Source organism: Heteronotia binoei, chromosome 6 (genome assembly GCF_032191835.1).
Source record: "Heteronotia binoei isolate CCM8104 ecotype False Entrance Well chromosome 6, APGP_CSIRO_Hbin_v1, whole genome shotgun sequence".
Classification (NCBI taxonomy): Eukaryota; Metazoa; Chordata; class Lepidosauria; order Squamata; family Gekkonidae; genus Heteronotia; species Heteronotia binoei.
In genome coordinates, this window is record NC_083228.1 from 80,166,069 (window position 1) to 80,185,342 (window position 19,274).

General features: G+C 43.4%; 2 protein-coding genes across 4 annotated transcripts in view; both read left to right on the forward strand.

Annotated features, from left to right (window-relative positions):
• Positions 1 to 11,315, forward strand: part of ARHGEF4 (Rho guanine nucleotide exchange factor 4) — a 179,050-nt gene extending 167,735 nt beyond the window's left edge. For all 3 annotated transcript variants that reach the window (XM_060241899.1, XM_060241900.1, XM_060241901.1), the window contains 3 exons: positions 6,719 to 6,962; positions 8,072 to 8,149; positions 9,703 to 11,315. In XM_060241899.1, coding sequence (XP_060097882.1) covers positions 6,719 to 6,962; positions 8,072 to 8,149; positions 9,703 to 9,860 — 480 coding nt within the window. In that variant the 3' untranslated portion in view covers positions 9,861 to 11,315. The remainder of the gene's footprint in view (positions 1 to 6,718; positions 6,963 to 8,071; positions 8,150 to 9,702) is intronic.
• The window catches only part of PARL (presenilin associated rhomboid like), a 530,597-nt gene that overhangs the window by 502,854 nt on the left and 8,469 nt on the right, over positions 1 to 19,274 (forward strand). The window lies entirely within an intron of this gene.

The window sequence follows — 19,274 nt, forward strand, 5'->3', positions numbered from 1 at the left end:
CTGCGACCGACGGACTTCATACTGCGGGACTTCCAAAAAACCCTGTACAGATTTTGGGTTGGGCCACTGTAAGGGTAGAGTTTAAGAACTTTAAGGGCAAGCTGGACATTCTCGTGGTCAAACGCCAGCTCACCACATTACTGGGGCTGGCCTGGTTTCGACCGCTGGGTATTCAAATAGTGGAGGTGCAGCAGATGCGAACGCAAAATTTCGAGCACGTGTGCCGGGAATTTCCGGAAGTGTTTGATGGGTCCCTGGGGTGCTACAAGGGGCCTCCCATCACCTTACCCCTCGATCCCCACGTGAGACCGATAAGGCTAAAGGCCAGGCGAGTTCCGTTCGTTCTTAAACCAAAAATAGAAGCGGAGCTGGACCGCCTCACAGCCCAGGGAGTGCTAGAACCGGTATCCTATGCTGCATGGGAAACACCCATAGTCACTCCAGTGAAGCTGAATGGAGATGTGCGCATATGCGCTGATTACAAGTGCACAATAAATAAGGCACTTCAGGGCAACCCATACCCGGTTCCGGTGGTCAGCCACATACTGGCAGCCCTAGCAGGTGCTAAGGTTTTTGGGAAACTCGACTTGGCCCAGGTGTACCAGCAACTCCCGGTGGATGCCGAGACAGCAGAAGCCCAGAACATTGTGACTCACAGGGGAGCTTTTCGGGTGTGGCGGTTGCAATTTGGGGTTAATGTGGCTCCGGGGATTTTTCAGAGCATAATGGATTCTCTTCTCAAAGGGATCCCTGGAGTGCAACCATTTTTTGATGACGTTTTGATCGCCGCCTCGGACGCTGAGGAGTTCAGCAGCCATCTGCGTGAGGTACTCCGCTATTTCCAGGCAGTGGGCCTTAAAGTAAAGCGGGAGAAGTGTTCCCTCAGGGTGTAGAGGGTAGAGTTCTTGGGGTTTTCAGTAGACTCCGCGGGAATCCACCCGACGGCCGATAAGACCAGGGCTATTGTCCATGCCCCGGCCCCCACATGCAAGATGGAGTTACAAAGTTTCTTGGAATGATTAAATTTTTATCATTCATTTTTGCCCCACAAAGCGGCCATCGCAGAACCCATTCATAGGCTCCTCGATAAAAACGCCCCATGGGTCTGGGGAAAGAAGCAGGCCGCTGCTTTTCAGGTAGTCAAGGACCTCCTAGTTTCCAATGATGTGCTCCACCATTTTGACAAATCCTTACCAGTGATTCTGACTTGCGAGGCTTCCTCATACGGGGTGGGCACCGTTCTGGGGCACCAACTCCCAGACGGGAGGGAGGTTCCCATGGCCTATCATTTGAGGATCCTGACCCCTGCGGAGTGCAACTATGCCCAGATAGACAAGGAGGCCTTGGCAATAGTGGTGGGTGTGCATAAATTCAATGACTACCTGTATGGTAGACGTTTCACGATTGCCACGGACCATAAGCCGCTACTGGGCCTCCTTGCCCCAGACTGCCAGACACCGCAAATTCTGTCACAGCATGTCCTGCAGTGGAACCAGTTCCTCAACTCGCACACATATGCCCTGGGACACGCAGACGCCCTCAGCCGCCTGCTGCTGCCCTCTATGGACCCGGATCCTGCCCCCGCCCAACATATGATGCTTATTGAGACTCTACCAGAGAGGCCCCTCCACGCCACTGAGGTAGCTAGGGCCACGGGTAGAGACTGCACCCTCGCATGCATTTTAGACTGCGTGGGAAGGGGGTGGCCCGCGGGCAAACTGGATGCAGAATTCAGGGCATTTGCATCATGCAGAGAAGAACTGTCCATGCACTAGGGGTGCCTTCTCTGGGATAGCAGGGTGGTGGTTCCCCCCCATTGCGGAAGCAAGTGCTGGAAGCCCTACACAAAACACACCCGGGGATAGTGCGCATGAAGGCCCTGGCACGTAGCTATGTATGGTGGCTGGGGATGGACAAGGAGATAGAAGGGTGGGTTCGAAGGTGCCAACCCTGCCAAGAATCCCGACCTGATCCACCAAGTGCCCCTGTCCACTGCTGGGAGTCCAACAAGAGGCTGTGGTCCCGGTTACACCTAGACTTAGCAGGGCCATACCAGGGCCAAATATTCTTTTTTTTTGAGTTTTTAACTTTTTATTATATTTAACAACAACAATAACAATAACAACAATAACACACACACACACACATACATAAAACATAAACTTAGGGATGTAGACCGCGGGATGCATTATATACTTATATCATTAGAATACAAATCCTTTGTTCTAACCTAAACCAAATCATACATTCTACAGTTAACCCCTTTTTACACTATATTCTTATTATCTTTCCCCCATAACCATTCATACAATAAGTTCCATTTCCCTTCTATTTGTCTATTTGTTAATTTCTTCTCTTAATATCTCCATCAGAGTATCTACCTCAGCTCAGTCTAGAACCAACCAAAAATACTTTCTTTCTTCTACACTGTGATCCAAAAGAACATTTGGCATTTCAAGTCATCTTTATTTATAAAGTGGAATACACTTTCATACAATAAGTTCCATTTTCCTTCAATCTATTTGTTAATTTCTTCTCTTAGTATCTCCATCTTACCTCAGCTAAGTCTAGAACTAACAAAAAAGAAAACTTTCTTTCTTCTACACTGTGGTCCAAAAAAGAAGAAAAAAAAAACATTGGCATTTCAAATCATCTTACTTTGTTTGTGAATTGCATGGTATCAATTTGTTTCCCTGCAACAAAGCAACCAGCAATTTTGGAATACACTTTCTTCAGTTTTATTGGTGTAATATGCCAACGATATAACTTTAAAGATTTGTCTCTCATCGTCTGGCAGACCAATTCCTTCATTTTCCTCCTAATGCACCTTATATAAACCTCTCTCAGCAGGCGGTGTTCCTTGAAATAAATAAGGGAAGCTCTATAGCCATTTTCTATATCTTTCTCCAATTCCTTTTTCTTCATACCAAGAACTGGTGTCAAGATCTCTACTATCACCTCCTTTATATGGTCATACCTATCCTCTGGAATATTCTGCATTCCTGAAATATGCACTACCTGCACTGTTTCTATTCTCACTAATCTGTCCCCTTCGTATTTTTGAACTTTTTCAATCTCCTCAGACTTTTCATTCACTACTTCCAACTTTCCTTCCACATATTTTGCAGATTGTGTCAAGCCATGAATCTCTTCCTTTACTTCCGTCAATTGCTTTTGCAGGCCATCTAATTTCTTATTTACTCCATCTAATTGTTCTGTCAGATTTGCCTGCACCTGACTCAATGCATTCATAAAATACAATTGCATAGAATTCTGCACTTCCTCTATAACTTCCTGTGAGGACATTATCTCCATCAGTTTTAAAGTTGCCAATAGTGGGACTAACCTATCTATTTTGTCTTACTTGTATGTCATACTCATTTTTCTATTATGCAAGGTCTTACTGACACCCCAATTCCAATTCATATACTACTACTTCGCCTTACTTCACTCAAAATTCATACATCACCTTCCTTTAACACTCTCACATACCAGTTGGTTTTTATATCCTTAAATTACTATTCTTTACCACCAAACACCCTTCACCTGAACATTCACATTAACTCATTACATATAGAAAATCATACAGAAAATCAGCAGTAATCAAATTAACAATAGTTAATTATTCAATCCATTAATTATTTGTTAACTGTCTCTTTTGAATCCTTAATGTTTCCCAACCGCTTATCCTTCTGTCTTCCTCTTCTTCTTCTCCTTTTTCTTCCTCTTCTTAATCTCAATCTCTGCTCCTCTCTTCTGCTACCAGTTGAAAAAGCCAGTTCAGTAAATCCATTCCTGTTCTTCCACATCTCTGCCAACAGAATTCCAGCCTCTCCACCTCACCTCCGCCCTTGCGTTCCTGGAAACTCTATACTAACATCAAAAGTCTCCCATCTTCATTCAACTCATTTCAAAGGTCCGGTGACTTTCTTTCCACCCTGTATATTATAACCACTGTTGAGCCTTTATTTAGCTCCCTGTCTCTTTAAGAAAATCGCCATGCACAAGCATATGGGAAAAGGGAGAGGAAAAGAAGTTCGTGAAGGCTCCCCTTAAATCATCAGAAATCTCCTGCTTCTTTCCTCTTCCCCCCCCTTCTTCACCTCCTCTGTCTCAGTGCTCTTCACAAATTTTTACAATCATAGCCAGTCTACGACTCCCAACCTCTGTCGTTGTTGCCAAGGTAGTCCTCCACCACTCCTCCGCTTTCTACCTTTGTGCATTCGCCAAACCAGGTCTCTTTTCCCCCAGCTTTGGATTCCACTCGAAAGTAGGGGCAAAACAACGCACTTAGTAAGTTCTTTCCTTCGTTTATGTCTCCAGTTTAGGGTCAGATATACTTTTTCCCCCCTTCTTTACCATTTATTCTGTCCTCCAAATGCCACTTCGCCTACTCCCCTTCTCCGGTGGTCACAGCTAATTCGCCATTAAGGCGTCTGGTCTATCCGGGCTTGAAGTAATATTCTTTATCTTAGTCGATGCATACACCAAGTGGTTGGAAGTGATTCCCGTAGCTTCAACCTCCACCGTGGTGGCAGTCAAAGCCTTGCGAAGGGTCTTTTGAACTCATGGGATTCCCGAGACCCTCCTCACGGACAATGGGACTGCTTTCACCTCTCGGGAATTCCAGGAGTTCTTGAATTGGTACCTCATCCAGCACATTCGGTCTGCCCCTTTCCATCCAGCCACCAACGGCCAAGCAGTGTGCATGGTGTGCACCACTAAAGAGACCCTGGGTCACATTGTACAGGGAGATTGGGATCACCGCCTGGCAGCCTTCCTATTTGATAACAGAAACACCCCCAACCCCATCACCGGGTTAAGCCCTGCCGAGTTACTAATGGGGAGGAAGTTGATCATGAGGCTAGACAGGTTGCATCCTGACAGGGCTATGGACCTCCGCAGTTCCCCCGAAACCAGGGGATTCTTTCCAGGGGATCCGGTATACGCAAAGAACTTTGCAAGCAGGCCGGAGTGGTTAGCCACCCGGGTGCTGTGGGTCACCGGGTCCTGCTCCTATGTGGTCTTGTCGGAGGGGGGCCAGATCCTAAGGAGGCATATTGACCAGCTGCGCTGTTGCACATTGCTGGAAGAACCGACAGCGATCAGGGGAGTACTAACAGCAACATCCCTGGAAGCTGCCCCGCCTATGCCGGCCACACCACAGCGGAGGGAGCACCCCCCCAGAGAGGAGATTCCAAAACAGCAACAGGCAACGGACAGCCCTTTTCCGGCGTCACCCCACCACAAGGGACCAGCCGCCTCGCCAGCCATGGCAGCCGCTCCAAGTCCCCAAATAACCCTGAGGAGGTTGACCCGGGAACTCAGGGCACCAGCCTACTTGAAAGACTTCGTGTCTTGAACTAGGGGGGGGGGAGGAGTGTTGTGTCTTGCATTTCAGTCCCAAAATTACAACACAGTGGATGCTACGGAGGTGACCAGTGGAAGTCCACTGGTCCCCGGATGTAGCTCCGCAAATACGCTCCGCCAATCAAGATCTGTGGCAGGAAGTTTAACTGGCCAGGATTGGACCTGGCCAGACTGAGGGTTGTTCCGGGGTATGTATATAATCGGGACCCGGCCCGCGGTGCCTTGCCTTGTGATGTACTCGCTAATAAAGCATGTTGCCTTCAACACGTCTCATCACTCAGTACATTACACTTGCCTTCAACTATAAATTGATAATTACAGTCCACAAGTTTCTTTGACTTATTTTCTCATCTGAGGTTGAATCTGGGAAAGTTTTCCTTGCTATCATTGATGGAAACTAGAGACCAGACATTTTTTGTGGTGGCACCTCATCTTTGGAACCGTACAGTCTTTTAGGAACCAGTCCAGGTTTTTTGTTGTTTGAACTGTTTTATGGATATTTTAAAATGTTCAGTGGTTTTATGCTGTTTTAATGGCTTGCTTTGTTTTTATAGCAATATATGATTTTTATGATTTTATGGTATTGTTTAACTTGTAAGCCACCTCCAGTAGAATATATAGTCTATATATTCTGTAAATAACAATAAGATGCTTGTGTAGCATGTTTAAGTGCAAATTATGTAAGAGGAGGGACACTCTGTGACAGATGAAGGCTGTAATACTGCTCATGATGTTTTCCCAGATACTGTTAGTGGCTTTGTTATTAAGTGAACAAATGCTTTCTATGTCACAAGGTTGTGTAATGCAGGATGGAGCTCTGAACTCATGCTGGATTGTTTAATTTACATTTCAGGATGTACAACATGGTGTTAGTTAAAGCAAGAGATGTGTTTGCCCTTCTCATAAATGACAGTGTTTCCTAACAGTGCAACAAATTGGCTTTTGCACATGTGAATGTTAAGCAGTTTGTAGGTGCTGATCTCAAAGATGATCACTTTGTTACTTAGTAACCCAAAACACAGATTCTTACATACAATTTTCCAAGAGTGAGAAGCAACACAGTTCGTTTAATGACTCCAATTCCAATGTTTTTCTTCAACCAGTTCTAGGATAGTAGGGCAGATTAAAAATGTTCGAGCTCTTTTAATGTTAGTACTGTGATACCTCTCCTTTCCTTACTTGTACCCACAAACACAGATAGCAATCTCAGGTTTTTTCTGACATAAAGATCTACATTGGAAAAACTGTACACTGATTTGTAATGTGTGCATAGAACTCACGTGTCTTTTTGGCCATATGCTCATGCATCAGAAAAACTGTGAAGACCCACTGATTTTTTTTCTCTTAGGATCTCTTGCGACGTGATATCCTGTACTATAAAAGCCGAATCAGCATGGACAACATGGAGATCCTGGATGTGGAAGATGGCAAAGACAGAGACTTCAATATCACTGTTAAAAATGCATTCAAGTTGCACTGTAAAGATACAGAGGAAGTCCACTTGTTCTGTGCAAAAAAGCCTGAACAGAAGCAGCGTTGGCTCAAGGCATTTGAGAATGAAAGGAGGCAGGTTCAGCTCGACCAGGAAACGGGTAAGCACAGCCAGAAGGAAGTGTTACTTGTGATACTGCCCGGCTATGGTACAGCTAGAACTCTTTCCCTTGAAACATTGAACCCACCCCATCTAAATTTTCAAAATGCTCCCAACTTTATTATTTATATAGCAAATAAAACATTGTATCAGGCTGTGCGCATTCCCTTCCCATGACTGGCAGTGCTCACTGCTGGACTATGCTCTATGAAGTCTTCCTAGTCTTAGTAATGTGCAGACCCGATGCTGCCAGCTATGCCAGAGCATGTGCTAAGTTTATCTGCCCATTAATCAAGATATTTCCGTCTCTAAGCCCAAGTACAAGTACAAGTCTAAGTACAAGTCTAGTCTACCTCCTTCCATCCTATCATCACCTGTCTTTTCCTCTCCCAGTTCCTAAAATCCTGGTAAAGCTCTAATCCTGCCACAGTACTGATCTTGTCCAGTGTAGAATGAAAACCCAGAACAGAGATTGCATCACCTGTACAGCATCGTGGTCACTCTGGCAATGAAGAAACATCTTTTTGAAAACAGTAGGCTGCTCAAAGAGGGCCTTGATTAGACATAATACAAGGCAGCTACTGCTGCATGAATCCATTGAGTAATTTTACTGCTGGTGTAGTGCATGTTCTTAGCTTCAGCTAAGATTGAGCCAGAATAATTCTGGGTTTTGTATTGCAGTTTATGGCTTGAATTCACCAGTAGATTTCCTTGCGGAGGAATTTTCATCTTTGTAACTTCCATCTTTCCCCCCTCTCACTGTCATTTAGAATGGGCCCCAAAGTGCTACTCATGGGGTACATGGTCTGCCATGGGTGTGTGCATGTGTCAAAAATCACCCCTCCTTTCATCGGTGAAAATCCTCCAGTGGATCCATGCCTATATCTTTTTTTCCCTCTTTCTAGCTAAGATCTCAAAAACAGTATTTACCTTGGGTTGCAGTCCTCTGCGTGCTTATTTGAAAACCAGTTCCATGCACTTAATTCTGAGGAAATATGCATAGAATCAAGATACTGGAGTACCTGGGATTTTCTGCTTGATTCTCTCCACCCCTGTACAAGGAAAAAGTGTAGCTATCAGTTGGTTAATGAATTATCTTTCGTCCTCAAGGTTTTTCCATCACTGAAGTTCAGAAGAAACAAGCTATGCTTAATGCCAGCAAACAAAACCAGACTGGAAAACCAAAAGGTAAGCCAGGATAGTTTTATTCCTTGTTTTTTGCATGCACCCTGGCCCCCTGCAATCATTGCATAGGAACACTGAAAAATAATAAAACTTAGAATAATCAGGTTCTACAGGCCACCGTCCAAACTTGTGTAGCTTGGTGCAGAGGCACAGATGGGCTTATGCAGCTGCAGGTGAAGTGAGCTCCGGACCTAGCCCAGGTAATCAGAGCAGATCCACTGGCTGTGCATTATGGCAGGAAAACCTGTCATCATATTATGGTCAGGTCCCCAGTACAAATGCCATTGACCTCCTCGCTGTACACATGGCAAGGCAGAGTGGACATGAGCACACTGTCCCTGCCCCCATCCCTCCTGGTCCTCTCCATGTGGCAGCCATTCCCGCCCCACAGGACTTTTTTTTTAAAAGGCAGTTGAATATTGTTATAATGTCATAAAATCAGGTTCTTTGAAATTCCAGCTTTCAGTTTTATAAAAGTAACCCTTAGCCCAACTTTTCATGCCAATATAAGGGGGAATATATTATGCATATCTCTGCAGTGGAAAAGACTAGAGATTTAACTTAAAAAAAAAAATCAAAGATGGAAATTCAACAGACGTCATACACAGATTGTCACAATGTTATAACAGTATTCAGTTGCCAATGTTTACAAGCCCCAGTGGCACATTGAGGGGAAGATGGTGGCTGCAAGGAAGATGCAGTGAAACCTCCCATTTGGGAACCCTATTGCTACTGGGTGATATCAACAGCTATAGCAGCAACAGGGGAACCGCACCACCTGTGACTCTGTGGAAACACAATCAAATGAAATATATAAATATTCTTGAAATATGAGCTGCATAAGATTCTGTTAAAGACCATTCCAGCCTCATAATAGTGGGATCGAACGATTTGAAACATCCTCAATAATACTGTCTCTACGTCTCTACGTCCATGGTCAAGTCTATTTTATGACCAAAATTTGAGTCCAGCGGAACCTTAAAGATAATTCCTGCCCTGCCCCACCCCCTGCAGGGTAGAAGCTTTGAAGGGTCAAAGCTAACTTAGTCCCTTGTAGCTGACAAATGGAACTTTGACTCTCAAAAGTTTCTACCCTGGAAATCTTGTTGATCTCTAAGGTGAAGCTGAACTTGAATCTTGCTCTTCTACTGTAGACTGACATGGTTACCCATCTGAAACTATTTTATGACATGACTAACCCCAATCCATCCTATCAATGAACTCCCCTCCATTGGGCTCGAGTACATAGTTTTCTGAGCAGATCAAGGCATCCTGAAGACACAAGATTACTTCAGCACTGCCAAGGCAATCCAGTGTCCATTGTCAAAAGCCATATGTGCAAACTGAAGTCTTCATCTGTTAATAAATTGGTCCAGATTGACCAACATAATTTGAAATAGGTTTTTTTTAAAAAAAAGGGAGGGAGGAGGGAGTTTTTGTAGGATTGGATTTTAAGAGGTGAAATAGTAACAGTCCTGTGGAGCATCAATTGCACCAACCAGTGCAGGAAAATGCCTTATCAGTGTCACAGTGTGCTTACTTCATTGTTTTAACAGTGGTCACCAGGACGTACTATGACTTCCTGATGCGCCAGAAGCACCCTACCTTGCCTACAAACCTCCCCCAGCAGCAAGTCTTCATGCTGGCAGAGCCCAAACGCAAGCCTTCAAACTTCTGGCAGAACATCAGCAGGCTGGCACCATTTCGAAAATAATCGGAAGCAGCTTGTATCCTGTGCCTGAAGACCTTCTGAGAAAGCACTTTATGCACCAAGCCCTGCAAAACTAAGCACTAGCTCCCCCTCCTGGCTGTCAGAGTGATAGCACCTCCCCTTTATTTTCCTTGTTTCTTTTGCCAGATTGAATGGGCTTAAGTGTAGAGGATGACATGGACCATATTTTGTTGTGTGTGTGTATGTGTGTGCGTGTCTTATGCTTTCTTTTATTTTGAAAATAAATCCTCAAGCCTGCACATCCTTTTGAAAACCCAGAAGAGAAAGCACGAGACTGGAGTTTGAACTTCCTTCCCTTTCTTTTTTTAACGTTCCTCAGTTCTTGGGCTGTGCCTCCCCTTAGGAATGGTGTTTGCTTTCAGCCAGGCAGAAAGGGTGAGCAAGTGAACAGTCCCTGTTCCCTGCTTGATGTTTGCTCAGAACAGCTGGTCATCATTACTGCTGTTCATGCACTTTGCAATTCCCCTCCTCTTCACTCCACCAGTCCCACTATTCATGGAAATCCTGAAGAACAGAACATCTTTGCCTGGCACTTGGATAACAGTCATAGGGAACCATCCTTAGCTGAAGACAAAACTATTGATGGTGAGCCAGAACATCAACTATGGATCCTGAAGCATGACTAACAACAGAGACTTCTGCAATTTAGTTGAATTAATGTATATGAGGGAGGGGTGCTAGGGGGAAATGTGCCTAAATTAACTCCGGATTACTTTTCTCTCTACAACACTTTGCCATAGTTTCTGGCCAATGAAAAATTTCTCAATGTTTTTAATGTTTATTTATGGTAAAAGTGCAGATAACTGTATTTTGTAAAAGTTTGTAATCAGTCTTGTCAGATGTTAACTTGATGCCTGTTTTATTTTTCTCCTGACAAAAGACCAACATTTGTAAGCCTAAACACTTAACAATATGCCATGCAGAAGTGTCTAAAGATGAATTGCATATGTAGCAGACACTCATATAGATCAGTATTACTGGATACTATGCCACCCATGCAGATGTCTGCAGGAAGAGGCAAGGGTGCTACAAGAAAAATTGGAACACAGGTCCTTAATTTGTATGGGTGGGTTGCATTTAAGCACCTGCACTTCAAAATTATGGGCAGAAATACTCATTTAATCCTTTATTAGATACAAAAAAAAGAGATTTGCCTTATAATAGAGAGATAGTTAGAAGCCATAACTGACTGGATCCCATAATTTGGGGATTCCTGGTACTGTGAAGTTGGAAGGCAAACCCCAACTTACTCTTGTATTAAACTACTGCAGAGAAGTGAGCACTGAGCAGTCTGAAGGAAAGCAATGCAGTGTCCAACAGTAGTTGGCCAAAGACCAGTCACCTGAATCCAGAAGCATGTACAGATTCATTCTTGCACTATCTTTCCCCCTCATGGGAGGGGGCTACACTTAATTTCATAAAGAAACTTGCAAGTGACTTATTTAGTTTGTCTTTATGTTAAACACACCTATATCATCTTTGTATCTGGTCACCCTAGTTGAAGAGTGGGCTGTTGTTGACCAGAGGACAAGACTTGTTATCATGTGTGGTCAGGGGGCACATGTATGCTAAATATATGTCAGAGTACAGTTTGACCCAAGAACCACATGACTTTAGCCTGAAGGTATGGAAGAAGTCTTCCTTCTGTTGCTTCTCACTTCTTTGCTAAAGGACCTGCTGGCTTAGGTCCTATCTCTGGTTTAAAGGAATACCTCCTTGTCTGGGTAGTGGACAGGATTGCCAGTTCTGGGTTGGGAAATACCTGGAGATTTTGGACGTGGAGCCCAAGAAGGAAAGGGACCGCAATGGGATACAATGCCATAGAGTCCACCCTCCAAAGTAACCATTTCCTGTAGGGGAACTTAGTCATTTGGAGATCAATTGTGATAGCATGAGATCTCCAGGTGTCATCTGGAAGTTGGCAACCCTAGCAATTGATCCCACACAGACAGCTATTAAAGGATCGGTTGAGAAATTGGCAAAGCTCCTCTACAAGCCTGGAAAGCAAAACACATCTTTATGCTTATATCTCTTCAGTGAGAGGGGCTAGAACCTTTTTTTTTTGTTTTAAATGAAAGCTGGGAATTCAGAGAACCAGTTACACATATTATTATAGCAATATTCAATTGCCATTCTTTTTAAAAGAACAGAAAAGCCCCACTAATAGAGTGAAGAAATGGCCACCGCAGGTACAGGGTCTGGGGAAATGGCTGCCATGTGGCAGGGAAATCCAGTTTCCTACCGCACAGCAGCCATCCAGGCTTAACTGTCATCTTTCCCAAAACTTTGCAGCAAATTAAGAAAGAGCAGAGAAGACAAGGAAGCCCCAGGAGGTACATGAATGCACCACCATCTTGGGGGGAGACAGAAAAATCCCTGCTTCCCAACAACATTGCATCTGGGCAGACAGCCTGTGTGGAAATAGCTATGGTTATTACTTGACCCAGTGGTAACTTGCCAAGCAAATGATGTATTTTTTTAAAAAAATCAAATCATTAATTAAAAACAGTTTTTAAGTTCACACATTTAGCTAGAAGAAGCCATGTAGATTAAAAAACCATATGATACACACATCTCTTAACTGGGCCTCAGTTATATGGTGCAAAATGACAGTTGTGAATACTATGGACATTTTCTTGGTTGGAAGTGGAGCCTTTAGGAAGGCCATCAACTAACCAGAGGCAGATTGTGCTCCCTGAGTCCCATTAGTTGGTTGACAGGATTCTACATTCAGAGCAGGAGCTAGCAGTTATGGCAAAGCACATCATGCTGCATTTACTACTGTTGCAACTTTCAAGAGACAAGTGTCGGATTCTTTTAGCAGAGGTATGTTGCGCAGCACAATAGACACAGACGTATGTGCATATTAGCTCATAAGAAAAGTTTACTAGAAAACATAAAGGGAGGGGTTATGTGGTAGAAAATAACATTCTAACTAGTTCTGAGCTCCATCTTCCTTGTTTGTTTGTGCGAACTAATGTGAGGTGAGAGAACAAAGGAGAGAAAATTTACTCTAAAGCCCCTACTCTTGTGTATGTGACATGTAGCATCCTTCAGCCAATAGTAATTCCCAAACTTAACTCATTAGGAATGATACCTTCCATTCTCTGGCAGGAAAAATGTGCCTAACACTAAATGGTCTAAGCTAATTAGTTACATTAACATAGATGCACAACAGTTTAACTCTTTCAGGCCTAAAGCATGATATTTGTAAATCCCAACACCTCTTCTCAAATGTCCTATACTGAAGTCATGAAGGTTCAGTTTTTTGTGCCAGTACTCCAACTTCCCCTTGACAAGAGGCTTGGTGAGTGTGTCAGCAACCTTCTCTTCTGAAGGACAACACTTGAGTTCAATCAGTCCTTGTTGCTGCATATCTGAGAAGGATACTTGACAGCTTGCTTCTGGTTTTGATGGTTTCACTCTTGGATAGGGCTATGCATGCCTGCTTGTCTTCAAACAAAGTTATTGGTTTAGGCTCATCAACACCAACATCTTTCAATAGATAAATGACCCATTTAAGATCACTGCAGACCCTTGAAACAGATATGATGGCTACTAGTGTTTACTTTTGACTAGTTCAGTTGGTTAAGCTGTCTCCATAGAAGAACACATAACTGTTGGTTGACTTATAGTCAGTTTTGTCTTCACCCCTATTAGCATCCATGTACCCAACCAGTGTTGGGTTATCACAAGCTGAAACCTTTAGTTTAAGGTCAGCAGTTTTTACAAGGTATCTAGCCAGCCTCTTTACAGCGTTCCAATCATAGTGACTTTGCAAACTTGTCTTTCTGCATAAATTTCCAACAGTTGCAGATACATCAGGTATAGACAGGTATAGATAGAGAAGTTTGCCAGTTGCCTCTCTGTATTGCTGGTTGCTCTCAAGTGACAGGCCATCTTTAAGAGAGCCAGTTTGGTTTAGTGGTTAAGTGTGCGGACTCTTATCTGGGAGAACTGGGTTTGATTCCCCACTCCTCCACTTGCACCTGCTGGAATGGCCTTGGATTAGCCATAGCTCTGGCAGAGGTTGAAAGGGCAGCTGCTCTGACAGCTCTGTCAGCCTCACCCATCTCACAGGGTGTCTGCTGTGTGGGGAGAAGATATAGGTGGAGATTGTAAACCGCTCTGAGTCTCTGATTCAGAGAGAAGGGCGGGGTATAAATCTGCAGTCTTCTTCTTAAGGCTAAGGTAAGCGTGGCGCTGAGTGTTAAAGCTGCAGTACTGCAGTCCTAAGCTCTGCTCACGACCTGAGTTTGATCCCCGGTGGAAGCTGGGTTTTCGGCAGCCGGCTCAAGGTTGACTCAGCCGTCTATTCTTCTGAGGTTGGTAAAATGAGTACCCAGCTTGCTGACTGGGGAAGGCAATGGCAAACCACCTCATAAAAAGTCTGCCATGAAAACGTTGTGAAACAATGTCACCCCAGAGTCGGAAACGACTGGTGCTTGCACAGGGGACCTTTCCTTTTCCAAGCTGATTCAAGTGGAGTACTCTTTTGGCATCTTTTAGGCCTTCAGCAAGGTCTATAATTTGGTGTCTTTGGTTCAAGAGAAAACTTCCATTTTCAGTCCTTTCAATTTGTATTCCAAGATAATGGTTCATGTCTCCCAGCTGTTTACTTCCACCACTTTGTTTGGGTTATCAGCAATTTCTTGAGTGTCCTCTGACAGCATAATATCAGACCATCCATGCATGCCAGCATATACTGATATTGTCCTATCTTATAGTTTTGCAAATGGGCAGGGTTCTGCTTTTCCTTGCTGAAAACTTTTGATTTTGTTGCAACATAGGTAATTTCTCATTCTAACATCTTGCAGTTTGTTCTTCAGATAAATCTCTGTTGAAGAATGCTGTTTGAATGCTCAGGTGTTCAACATGCATTCTTCTTGGTGCTGCAATACTCAGAAGTGTCTAGCGAGGTCTCTTCATGACTTATAGAATTTAGAAGAACAAAGCTTGCTCATGTATCATCTCTCTTAAATTTCTTTTATTTTCCTGTTTGTTCAGCTGCACTCTTAATCTCCACATTAGGTAATTTTTCCTCACTTAATTTTGGAACTTGTGTGTGAGAGAGGTTTGGTTCACTTATGTACCGGGATGCTGACTGTGGAACCACTGCATCATTACCATCAGTAGTTGTGGTCTCTGGTTGGTGCATGGTTTGAATGATCCTTTCTCAGCAGACTCATACGTTTCTTGCTTTCCTTGTCAGACTGTATTATAATATGCTAAAAGGTGGGGGGGGGGGGGGAGAGAGAGAACTCTTCACTGCCTCCCAGTTCATGGCTCTAAAAACAGATCCCCTTGTTTGTAATCCAAAAGGGTTTGTGAAAATATCCAAGAAAAACAAAAAGTTGATTATTCTAAAAAAATTTTTTGCTGCTCTCTGTTGCTATTAAACTACTACAGACACATATAGCTGCTCAAGGGAAGGGGGCTGGCACCCACAACTTTTTGTTGCATTCTTTTAGCAGAGGTATGTTGCACAGCATAAAATAAAGTGGGACACAGACACGTGTAGATTAGTTTATAAGAAGAGTTTACTAGAAAACAAAGGGAAGGGTTATATGGTAGAAAATAACATTCAAACTAGTTCTGGGCTCCATCTTGCTTGTTTGTGCAAACTCATGTAAGGTGAGAGAACAAAGGAGAGAAAGTTTACTCCAAAGCCCCCATCTCTTGTGTATGTGACAAACAACACATAGCATCCTCCAGCCAATAGTAATTCCCAAACTTAATTCATTAGGAATGATACCTCCCAGTCTCTGGCAGGAAAAATGTGCCTAACACCTAAATGGTCTGTGCTAACTAGCTGACAGTAACATACATTAGCAAACGTTTAACTCTTGATTGAAGTGTGACATTTATAAATTCCAACAAAAAGTCTCTTTGGATGATTTCTTTAGTGCAGCTACCCTTGGTCAGCACTCTAATTTCCTAATGGTTCTGAAGCCTAACCTTCAGAACAGAAGTCCCATTTGTAGGGCTAAGGAGTAGTTTTGTATGGATGCTTCCTCCACTGCCATGACAGGGGGGAGGCAGATCTGTTTTCAAAAGCATCCAGGGCAGCTTGCTGTTGCATGCCATCTGCCTCCTCAGCCCTTTAAGGGCTTTCCCACCCTTTTGCTCCAAGTCATGATGTAATGCTATAGTGTGGTTCCGTAAGGAAAGTGAGGGGGCAGTCTGGGGAAATCACTATGATGCCCGCACAGGTGCAATGACAAAGGGGGAGAACTGGGGAGTGAAAGGGCAATGGCAGCAGCAAGTGGCACAGGAGCACACCATTTGCTGCTGTTGTGGGAGGAGTGCACTTCTGTACACAGATGTAGTATAGTTGCCAGCCCTTTGTCAGCATATCCTGGGATGTATTAGAAGAGTTATACCCCTCCTTTCACTACCTGAAAGAGTTTCAGAGCAGCTTACAATCACCTTCCCTTCCTCTCCTCACAAGATAGGTGGGGCCGAGAGAGCTCTGAGAGAACTGTGACTGATCCAAGGTCACCTCGCTGGCTTCATGTGGAGGAGTGGGGAATCAAACCTGGTTCTCCAGATTAGAGTCTGCCGCTTTTAACCACTACACCAGACTGGCTCTCAGGGGAAGTGCCTGGAGAGAGTGGAGTATCATGGAAATTTGACATAACCTTCCAGACATAGGCAAACCCAATTAACAATTTATTTTTTTTACTGAAAATACAAGCAAAAGCAACTGATTTACTAGGGGAGCCCACAAAAGCCCCTAGTAATTCCTAGCAGTGAAAGCAACTGATTTACTGGGGAACCCACAAAAAGCCCCAATAAATGTATTTAATCAGATGCAAGACTTAGGGTTTTCTTCCCCCAAGGGATACCATAAAAGGGGGAGTACTTTACATTTCCATATATACCAATTGCTTGTGGGCTGGGTAAGAGCCTTGGGCAGACCGGTTCTTACCCCCAGGCCTTATGTTTGACATCCCTGTGGAGTTTCTAGGATAAATTTCTTGGGTACCCACCCCCCCTCTTCTGGTCTGTTCACCAGGAGGGCTGAAATTTTAAGTCTGTTTTAAGGTGGTTTGGGCCACATTTAAACAATACAAAACAAATAACCACTCAAGACAGACATATGTCAACAGAAATCCTGGGAGGTAATAATTAAAACAACAAAACTTTTATCCAACCCTTCCCACCCATTCAGTCTCAGGGAGGCTATTTTGAGGAGAAATTGATCAGAAGGTATTTCAAGCAGGGGTTTTTAAAAATCACAACTACATTATACAAGCAGTCTTATGATATGAGATTGAGCACATGCACCATTTAGATGGAAGCAGGCTCTCAATTTAAAGGGGGACTAGCCAAATTAAGTTTTATCAATGACTACAGGCCATCACGACTAAATAAAGCCTCAGTACTCAGAGGCAGCATTCCTCTGACCATTATTGCTAGGACAGCAACAAGGTCAAGCTATTGCTTTCGTGGCTTGTTAGTAGACAGAGTTTGTGAGAAACCTGACACTTAGGCAAAAAATATTCTAAAATTAATTATATTATGAAATAATTGAATCCAACGTAGCGGTTTTATAGCCCGGTTCCAAACAAAGGTCCTAGGTATTTTTTTACTTTGTTTCAATTTTTTCTTCCACAGTGGTTAGGGCTCTTCAATCAATTTATATTCAGGACATCAATTGTATGCAACTTAAGTGGTGATATTCTGCTGTTGTGCCATATATGCTTTTGAGATATTCTTCTCTATCTCCTACTTATTTCTTGCATGAACTAAGGAATCAAGCCGTCAAGAGAAAAGAGGTTTGGTGATTATGACTAGGTGCAAAACACACTCCAGATGGAACACAGACTCTGGAAATAGCAGCCATCCAAATTATGCAGTTTCCAAGTAAACTTAACAGATCCGCCATAGGAGACTGGCCGTCTCAAGGTTTGGGGAGGAAGAGTAAACACACATGGCAGAGGAAGGTGTTCTCCAGGGACTGCGATTGGAACCCATGCAGGAATTGGAAGTGGCCAAACTTGACATATGATTCAGGATGGTGAAGGGATCCAAGAGGGTCCCCCCGACTGGTTGAGTAAGCAGCATTGTGGTTTATTGGTGCTCCTTTAATTTTGCTCTATATTGTTCTACCACTAAGTAACCACTGTATGACTCCTAATATGTATATGTGTCTGAGAGGAATTTAGGGGAGAAGGGCAGACTCTGTTCTTTGTTCCATCTGAATATGCGAGGAAGCATTCCCCTGGCAAAAAATGGGAAGGGGAACAGCACTGAAATTGACTGTACTGCAAGGGCAGGAACAAAGCCATGGGGGGGGGGGGGACAGCAGGGAAACCTGAATGGGTGCAATAGGCTGACATGAGTCATATTTGCATTGTATTAGACAAGTGTTCATGTCTTTAGAGAATAGTCTAACGACAATGAAGGATATTATCTGACATCATTATATTGACTTACACTGCATTGAACATGATACGTATTATTCTGCAAGAATCCTTAATGACAAACCTTGATTTGAACCAGAATGTACCAGACTTCCATGTTACCACAAATACATTATATGAAACACACTAATGTGGAATACGAACAATCCCTAGTGTTGGAATGCCAGATTGATACTGGGGAGTCTGGGGTTGATGAAGCCATAAAGGCTATAAGGTGTTCAGGGTCAGTCACTATCTCAGATTAACCAACCACATAGAGCTGTTAGTGAAAGGATTGTGAGAAAGAATGCAGATGTGTACACCCATGTACCTGGCTATGAGCAGATTAAAAATGCCACTATGTATCCTTCATATGCATATGAAGAGCAGGAAAGCTTGCCAGTTTCCAAATCACCAAGAGAGTTAATACTTGAGACAAATCTTTGTTCCTGGGCTTTGGAACACATCACAGCGGAATAAAAGCCAGTCAGATACACTAGGAATCATTCCCATACAAGTCTATGGAGCAAGACAGCGTTCCCCTGGTAGCAGCCTTTCACACAGGGCCTACTACATAGACCAGAGTCTTTGCTTGCTTGCTACTTTAAATTTCTAATCCCACTGAAAGGGGAGCTGATTTGAGCAACTCTGTCTCTCATGCTTCAGCTGTGGTTGCCCATACCCATTTGACTGCCATCAAAAAATTTAATAGAATAAGGAAAAATGTGTTGAATTTTAAACTTACACATGAAGGAAATCAAACCTCCATATAACATCATCATCTCTGGTGACATGTCCAAGCAGTATTTTTTCCTGGAACAATGAATAAGTACAATAAATGGGATCTTTGATCTTTCAGCAGAAATAGGTAATTGTGCTAGACAACCAACAAGCCATACTGGTTTCCTTTTGAAGAATACAACAATTGTTTTGAAGTAGTGTTGATTTGTTGGGGCCTCTGGTGATTATTATTGATGATTCATATATG